Source organism: Sceloporus undulatus, chromosome 1, assembly GCF_019175285.1.
Source record: "Sceloporus undulatus isolate JIND9_A2432 ecotype Alabama chromosome 1, SceUnd_v1.1, whole genome shotgun sequence".
In the NCBI taxonomy this organism is placed as follows: domain Eukaryota; kingdom Metazoa; phylum Chordata; class Lepidosauria; order Squamata; family Phrynosomatidae; genus Sceloporus; species Sceloporus undulatus.
In genome coordinates this window covers 208,932,590-208,941,709 of record NC_056522.1, presented here as the reverse complement: position 1 = coordinate 208,941,709, position 9,120 = coordinate 208,932,590, and the positions used below count along the sequence as shown (strand labels likewise).

The 9,120-nt window shown below is 41.9% G+C and overlaps 1 protein-coding gene across 4 annotated transcripts in view; it reads left to right on the top strand.

Annotated features, from left to right (window-relative positions):
• The first annotated feature begins 4,971 nt into the window (after positions 1-4,971).
• ERICH2 (glutamate rich 2) overlaps positions 4,972-9,120 on the top strand; it is a 31,727-nt gene continuing 27,578 nt past the window's right edge. For 2 of the 4 annotated variants that reach the window (XM_042446711.1, XM_042446710.1), the window contains exons 1-2: positions 4,972-5,037; positions 5,153-5,201. In XM_042446711.1, coding sequence (XP_042302645.1) covers positions 5,027-5,037; positions 5,153-5,201 — 60 coding nt within the window. In that variant the 5' untranslated portion in view covers positions 4,972-5,026. Of the gene's footprint in view, positions 5,038-5,152; positions 5,202-9,120 lie in introns of those variants that run through there. The other 2 variants (XM_042446712.1, XM_042446713.1) reach the window with 1 other exon arrangement.

The window sequence follows — 9,120 nt, the reverse complement described above, 5'->3', positions numbered from 1 at the left end:
ACTGCCATGACTCTATCCTGGGATTTGTAGTTTGGTAAGGTATTCAGCCTGGTCTGTCAGAGACCTCTGGTGCCTCACCAAACTACACATCCCAGGATTCTGTAAGATAGAGTCATGGCAGTTACAGCGGTGTCCAACTGCTTTAATTTTGCAAGATGGATACAACCTTAGTCTGAATCAAACCCAGTTTTGCTGCCAGAACATTTTCTCCACTACCAGAGAGGTCAGTTGCCATGCCAAAGCTGTTTCTATTAATCTGTAGCTGATAAACTTAACAAACCAATTACTGCATATTGTCATGGGCCTGTGCTCTGTTGAAACATTAAAAAAACTGAGAGTTCAGATTGCTTTGAAACAAAGAAAATATTGTTAATTCTTATGGACCTTTTTAATTTGCAAAGTCATTGGTTGTGTCTTCTGAAATACACCTCGGAGATGGAACACCTACATTTTTTTTGTATGCCAGAAACTGAGGTGGGAGTGATGTATTCAAAGGCATCATGTGACAGCTTGCTGAAATTGTTAATACATTGTATGTGTATGTGTCTTCAAGTAGCCTGTCTATGTATGGAGACACCATGAATTTCATAGGTTTTTCTTAGGCAAGGAATACTCAAGAGCCAGTTCCTTCCTCTGAAATATAGCCTACAGCACCTGGTATTTGTTGAACATCTCCCATTCAAGTAATAACCAGGGCTGACCCTGCTTAGCTTCTAGGATCAAACAGGATCTGGTGCCTTCTAAGGGTATTAAGGCCCGTTAATACATTACTGCTGCTTTAAGAGACATTAGATTAGAACTCTGGGGAAGGAAAGGAACAAATCAGATCCCTGGGTTCTTGTGTTGGGTTTCTCAGCAACTGCAGCAGCAGAGATTACATAACACTCTCTCAAACTTCAGGAGTAGCTTTTATTGAATACAGCTAAATGTATTTGAATCTTCAGGGACTGAAATGTGTAACACCAGGGCTGAGTCATGTCATGGAGTTACATTCCTGTCTGGTCCATGTGCCAGCATCCTTCTCAATGCTCACACACACACACTTTCCCATTGCCTTTTCTCATACTATCATGCTCTATTGGTCCTTTCCCCCTGTATTTTTAACCCCACCTTACTATTTCAGTCAGCCTTTCCACTCACTGCTCACCTGAGATGCTGGACTACAGCTCCCATCTTCTTGAAGCGTTGGTCATATTGGCTGGGAGAGACATCAGGCTGTAAACGCCTGTTTTAGTAATAAGAACACAAGATCTTCTTGTTCCCAGCAGTATTTTAAACATTTTCTCTGCATTGGACCCATGGTCTTACTTCCTTCAAACACTAAGTAGGAAAACACCGTTTAGGCCTGAGCAGAACATGTGAAGAATTACAGAGATTATTGGAGACTAAGGTAAAAACACATACAAATGGACACATCACTCCTAAGTAATTATGTTACATCAAGAAAATATATCTTTGAGGCTTTACTAATCTGTAGTGTTCTTTAGCAAAGGTAGGACTTGCAAGGTTAATCCACTGTGATTTATTCATATTTATCACCCAAACCACTACTAACCCTCTTTAGCATTGAACTTAGTTTGAAAAGAAGCACCCAAACTGACCAGTCTGTATGGTAAGAATACTTTCTTTTCTTTTACAGTAATGAATCAAACAAGTTCATTAATTCTGATTACAGGTTGCCTCCCTTATCTGAAATGCTTGGGACCAGAGGTGTTTTGGGTTTTGTTTTGTTTTTAATTTTGGAACACCTGTATTTGCTCATATGTACCCAAGCCTACACACAAAATTCATTTGTGTTTCATATACACTTTATACATATAGACTGAAGATAATTTTAAACAACGTTTTAAATAATTCTTTGCCTGAAACAACGTTTTAGTACATTGAACCATCAGAAAGCAAACATGTCAGTATTTCAGCCATCCATGAAAATGTTTTGATGTTTGGAATATTTTGGATTTCAGAATTCTGGATAAGGCAAACTCAACCTGTATAGTATTTTAGTCAGGTGTATGTTACACTACAATGCTAGACATAGAAAGTATAAGAAAGCAAATATAAAAACTTTTCAAAGGTATAGCTATGGGGGCGTCTGAAAGAGACGCCCCCGGGCAACCCTAGTACGTACACAGTACGTACTAAAAGGCCCATCTGTAAAGCAGGGACGTAGCCAGTAGGGGGGGGGTCTTGGGGTCCAGACCCCCCCTTCCATTAGAAAAATGAATGGTGTGTGCTGCTGCGCCACCACACCCAAGCCCCATGGTAGCACTTAGTCTGGACCCCCCCCCTTCCTAAAATCCTAGCTACATCCCTGTGTAAAGGGCCTATGTTAGTCTGGAAAATCAGTATGTAAAAGGATCTTGCAGCACCTTTTAGACTAAAAGAAAATTAAGAAACGGGTAGCATGCGCATGACTTCAGCCTACTTCCTCAGATGCATGTTTCTGCATGCATTTCATAGGCTGAAGTCTACAAAAGCTCATGCTACCAATTTCTTTCTTTCAGATAATCTCAAAGGTACTGCAAGATCCCTTTACATAACCTTTCCCCTAACATACTGCATTTTGAAGTTCACCTTTACAAAATTATTTTCTGTACCAACCATCAAGTAGTGGCTCTTTCATACCCACTGTCCCATTTCATAAGTAGTTATTTATGTAATTTAGAAAAAAAGTATATGAATTGATAGCAGGTAGTTGGCAGCATAAGGGTATTATATATCATATTATTAAGAATGCACCCAAATATTATACATACCTTCCTGTGTCTAAACTGACCATTAGAATGAGAGTTAAAAATAGGTTCCCTTTCACATTGATGGTTCAAAACACACTTCAGAAATAATCCAGTTTGAGACCGCTCTAACTGCCCTGTCCCAGTGCTAGGGAATCCTGGGAATTGTAGTTTATTGTGGTACCAGAGCTCTCTGGCAGAGAAGGCTAAACGTCTCACAAAACTATAGTTTTTAGAATTCCCCAGCGTTAATCCAGGGCAGTTAAAATGGTCTCAAACTGGATTAGTTCTGCAGTGCGTTTTGGACTACTGACATAACAGCTACTATCTGCCACAGGACTAAACCCTCTGACTGGAAGCATCCTTGTCTTGTAGTTCCCCTGATCTTACATGAGATGTAAGACACGGTGCTCCAGCAGTCTTTCAAAAAGCTCTGAATGAAGAAAATCCTTTGTCAAAAAGACTGATTTTCTGAAAACACCTGAGGATAGAGGTATTTGTGCAGCCTTCTTTTGGGTATTAAAATATTTTCACATATCTACTTCTGATGCATGTGTTCCATAATATGCTGCCCCCCTCACTGCACGACTGAGGGAGGGTTTCTCTAAAACATCTTTTTAACTATCAACTGGTCAGGTCCAGTGTTTCGTTTTTCTAGTGACTGGGGCTATCCCCACCTAATCTGCCTTGTCTTGTAGCAAGAAGCTCTAACTATTTCCAAATACAGCTCTAGAAAATACAGCTCCTAAATACATCTAAATAAAGATCAGTGCTTTTGTCATCATTGGATATAATCTTATGTTCTGAAAAAAATCACCTTCTGTAGTCCCCTGTGAGACTCACCCAAAGAAAGGGCGTCTAGAGGCAGCCGTGTGGGCCATAGAGCAAATGCAGTAACGTCCACGCAATGATACCTTTATTGGGCCAACCCAAATGCACAGTAATGACATGTGGAAAGCTTTCAAAGTCACACTGCCTTCTTCTTCATCAGGCAAACAGGAGAAAGGAATGGACGATGTTAGCCATAGGCCTGCATTTTGTTGTTTCTGTTCTTAGTTCCAGGGAAACGTCTTTGAATTGCAAATAGACATTAAATTTCATTGACTTTTAAAGTCTACCAGTGATCTGATGGCCAAAAAGAGAGGAGGCGGGAGGGGGGGGGGGACATGAACATGCCAGCCTGTGGATAGCCCTCCCTACCATCTGAACTAAGACCGGAAACAGAAAAGGCAGGCCCGCTGTGGAGAGGGCTGCTTCATCTCCAAAACAGCTCCAGAAGTACTTGGAGAGGCTGAGAGAAAAGCCCCCCACACCAGATCCTGGAGGGAGGGAGGGCGGACTTTGGTGCCGTCCTTTTAACTTTTGGAGCATCCCCCCTCCCCTCCCCTCCCCTCCCCTCCAGGCAACACAATTGCCTTCACAGCAGCACAGGAGAGAAAACTGCAGCATCTTGGATTCTAGAGGATCTCCAAAAGTTCTTCAAATCACAAGAAAATTTGCAATGGTTGCCAAGAGTGGGAGGCTTTAAAAGGAGACTGGAATTGATGGAGGTTTAGGGTCATCCATTGCTTCTACTTCAGACAACTATATATTACTTCTGGTATCAGAGGCAGTGTCTCCCTCTGTTTATCATTTGTTAGAGAGCAGAAGAAGGGTGCATTCCTGGTAGCAGGCTTCTCATAGGCAAACGCCTGGCCACTGCATGAACTGACTGTCAGACAAGATGGGCCCAGCGTGGTTCTTCTGTAAATAAGATGGATGTAAGAGAGCCAGCCATGGCAGAGTGGTTTGAGCATTGTACTAGGACTAGGGTTCGAATCTCACACTGCCTCCCTGCTTCTCTCAGCCCTTTCTGGCTCTTTCCCTTTGCAAACTCGTCCATTCCTTTCTCCTGTTTGCCTGATGAAGAAGAAGGCAGTGTGACTTTGAAAGCTTTCCACATGTCATTACTGTGCATTTGGGTTGGCCCAATAAAGGTATCATTGCGTGGACGTTACTGCATTTGCTCTATGGCCCACACGGCTGCCTCTAGACGCCCTTTCTTTGAGTGAGTCTCACAGGGGACTACAAAAATCTGCGCACTCAGCCTCTCCGAGGCGCGCTCCGGAACCTTTCCTCCCCGGAACCTTTCTGCTGGGGCCCAGTGTTGCAGGGCGGCCTTCTTTTCTTGACGGCCCCGAAGGGAGCTTGCTGTTGCCATGGAGACGCTGCGGCTCCCTCCTCTCCCCCCCCCCCCCCGCGACACTCTAAAGCTCTGTGAGGAAAGCTCTGAGGAGGAGCCCAAGGGCGGCGCCATGAAGAAGAGGTGCGTCTCTCTCTATGGGGAGAAGAATGACAGTCCCTGAGGCTGAGCAGTTGGGGGGGTGGATGGATGGGGGGACACAGGGAATACTCTGACCCTCCTTCCTTTTTGCTTGCAGGGTGAACATGGTCGTGGGGCAAGGGATTGCCCGGGCGGCAGCGCCCAAGGTAGGAAAGCGCCTCCATCCTCAGCAATGGCATGCAGCAGGGAGACCTTGTGGCCCCTTTGGGACAAGTTGGCAGCAGGAGCTTCCCTAGACTTCAGCCTACTTCCTCAGATGCATTTGGTGGAGTGGAAGCCAGGCACACACACACACACACGCCATTGGTATGTGAGGTTGTCACATATCAATAAGGATCCACATGTACCAGTGGCACACACACACACATATATATGTCTGTACCCTGGCTTCCACTCCACCAAATGCATCTGAGGAAGTAAGACTGAAGTCCAGGAAAGTTCATGCTGCCAACTTCCTCTTTTCAGTGAGTCTCAAAGGGGCTACAAGGGCTCTCTATGTACTGATTCCACAGACTAACATGGCTATATCTTTGGATTCTAAGAAAAGGTAGCTTTTAAGAAAAACTGTAGTTCCCTAGTAGATGTTGGACTGAAATTCCTATCATTCCTTTATTTGGGTCTGCTAGTGCTAGCAAGGGCTGGTGGGAGATGCAGTCCAGCAACTCAGGAAGATTGATTGATTGATTGACTGGCTATATTATTTTATGCCATTCCATAGCAGGCCTGATTGGGGTCTGTTTCCCAGTCCCCCTTCTTTCAAGGGAGGGCACATGAGACAGTAATCAGATGCTGTTGTGATCTACAAAGCATTTAAGTTGGCTTATTCCCATTTGAACTCCAGCCAGACTTGCTGAATTCAGTTTACTAACTTAAATGAATTTGAGATCATGTGTAAGATGATTAGCAGAGGTTCTAGTGTCCTGTAGAAATAACAGCTGCTGCACATGTGGGAGAGAGAGTGAACAGATAGCATTTTTAAATATTAAATCTCACTAGTTTGTACTGAGAGATGAAAACTTATAACTAAGAGTTCTGATCCTGTGTCTTACTCACTGATGTAACAATAGACTTGCAAGAGGTCACATAGCAACTATAAATGAGATTATTCCATAATTGTATGGAATTCCAGAACTTAACTGATGTCAGTGAGTGCATATGTTTTCATACCAATCCCAGTGCTGAATTTCTAACTATGATATATTTTAAGAAGGATAAATTTAATGAAACTAGTTGTTGAACTACTCACACTGTTATTTGAAATCCAAACACAAATCCATCAGTGATACCTTTATTGGCCAAACGAAATCACAATATACATGTTGCAAGCTTTCGAAGCTCCATGGGCTTCTTCTTCAGGCAAGATGTTACAAACCAAACAGGAGGGGGGAAATCAATTTGGGCTGTTAGATGCCTGCATGTTGTTTCAGTCCTTAGTAAAGATGTTATGCTGGGGAGGATATCTTTTGTAGGCAGGCTCCTCCTTCTTCTGGCCACAAGGCAATAGGGAGATTGTCAAAGTCCAGGAAATTTAAAGTCCATTTGCATCTAAACAGGGACCCCTCTTTTGCAATCCAATATGTCTCCATTCCAGTGAGGTCACAGGCCTCTTTGTAGGCAGAGAACAATTCCTCAAGAAGTCTCCTTGTCTTCTGTTGGTCAATAAAAGTATCACTGATTTTTGTTTGGATTTTTTAAATGGGCAACACAGCTACTCCTGCATGTTTGTTGACTGAAATGTTAAGGATACCATTTAGAGTTTCAAACTGAGCCTTTTTCATACTTTACAGAGAGTACCCTGAGCAGCTTACAGTCTAGAGTCAAGAAATAGATACAAATAGAAAGAGAGATAGGAAGGAAGGTTAAATAGGAAGAATCTGCAATCATTTCAATTTCATATAATGAATTTATTTCTCCTTGGGTGTGGAGATTAGGCAGTTATGCCAAGCAGGGATCATTTATTGTTTTCCCCACCAACAGAGAACCTCAACCATGAACATGATATAAGTATGTCCCACTTCACTTCTGTTGCATACAGTCACTTGTTTGGTGGGCAGCCAACTAATTTCCATTACTGTCTTGCCTACATATACATCACTCTGTCTCTTCCTGACTGCTATAGGCTGGACCATCAAAACAAAGCCTGAAAGAATACCAGGCTATATGTGATTCCCCTGCTTTGCTTTGATGGGCTTTCCATTCATTCAAGACACTGCTTTTCACATAATTTGTTTATTAATGTAGATTTTAAAATCCAGCCAATCCCAGTTTGCTGCATTTTGAGACCTCCCAAGTGTTTGCAGTGTGTCTAAATGACTTTAAGTTACTCATTCTTTGAGGATGGCCAAAGCTCAAGGACACTTGCTTGCAGGGCTGAACGAAAGAGTAGAGCAAGTAAGCACTCACCACCCCTTTGAAAGAACTAAGTCAAAAAAGTAGAGCATGTTCATTCAGACTTTGCTGAGTGTGAATGTGGGGGGAACGGTTATGTTATGTCAGTGTATGGTGTGGCAGAGGCTAGTCTGAGACAGAAGTCTGCTAGGACAACAGCCTGTCAGATAATAGAATACTGAACCAGAAGCAGTATACACCAGATACGTTGCACTGCCCTTTTTGAATTAAAAAAACAACCATAAAGTAACTTTTTTAAAACAAAATAACTTGGGAGGCACTGTAACCCACTAATCTTTTATAAAATATTTTCTTCTATTTTTTCCCCCTTTAACATGGCTTTTGAAATGTGGAAATAATCCAGCTTTAAAAATCAGTTTTTAACCCTAAAATGACTTTGCCTTTCTGAGAAATGGGTCACTTGTGGCACGGAAAAATATTGGTTCAGAGGAGTGTTTTTTGGTGTTGCTGTTTAGAGGTCTTTAAAGAGAGGCTGGATAGCCATCTGTTGAGAATGCTTTGATTTAGATTTCCTGCATGGCAGGGAGTTGGACTGGATGGTCCTTGTGGTCTCTTCCAACTCTATGATTCTATGTGTCAATCAAACTTGCACCCCAACTCTGTTTTGCAGTGACATTCTTGGTGTTATTTTCCTGTTGAAATTACTCTGCTTATTATAATCCTTTGTTTTGTCTTTGTTTGGCTTTGCCAATAGTTCACTCTGCTTTCTGTGCATAAGTCCCAGTGGGTACTATTGATGTCAAGCCTTCAAGGGCAAAGTAGGTTTTGAAGAGGGATTTGAAGAATGAGAGAGAGGTGGCATCATAGAGGCATGAAGAGCAGCAAAGGAGAAAGCACAAAATCATTTGATGGAGCAAGAAATGTAGAGAGTACTAAAAGTGATTAAACTGGTGAGCACCGGCAAGGATTTGACAGATGATAAAAGTGAAAGGGACAAAGCCTAAAAGGACAAGGAAGAGAAATACAGGATTCAGGAGAAGCCAGGAAACCAATGTGGGGATTAAGGAGACAAAATAAACAGATTATTTTGGTGAACAGATGTGCAGAGGCAATTACCACAGTGGAAAAGGTCCAGGTGAGAGATGGCTATACGGTAAATGAGAGTGCTTGCCAAGCAGACAAATGGAAGGGCTATGCTTCTGAAATGTTGTAAACAGAGAAGTGGCATGTCTTGGTGATAAGCTGAAGTTTTGTTAGGGTGGGCAGAGCAGAGGAGTCAAAGATAAGCTAAGGCTTCATAATGCTATTTGTAGACTTGGGATGACATGCTTCACATATTTTTAGTTACATCTTTTTCTCTTTAGCTTTTAAGGTGAGATAAAATTTAGCTGTATGTTTGAGTATTAATGTCATTTTATAGTTTAAATTCTATTATTTCATTAGTATCAATTATGTATTATATTATTTCAGAATTTTATAATTCTGTGATGCCACGTTATGCTGACCACAGACCCACTGAGACAGAGACACAAATAAAAAAGTCATAATAATGCTGTAGGAGAGAAACATTGCTATGTCCAAAAAAGAAGACAGGATGAAGAATGATACCTTTGTTTTTTTCTGTGGTCACCTGAAAAATGTGTGATGTATAGAAAATAGTTGCTACTATTTCATTGGTTTTGTATAATTCAATCTTTCTAATGGCCTCCTTTCTAG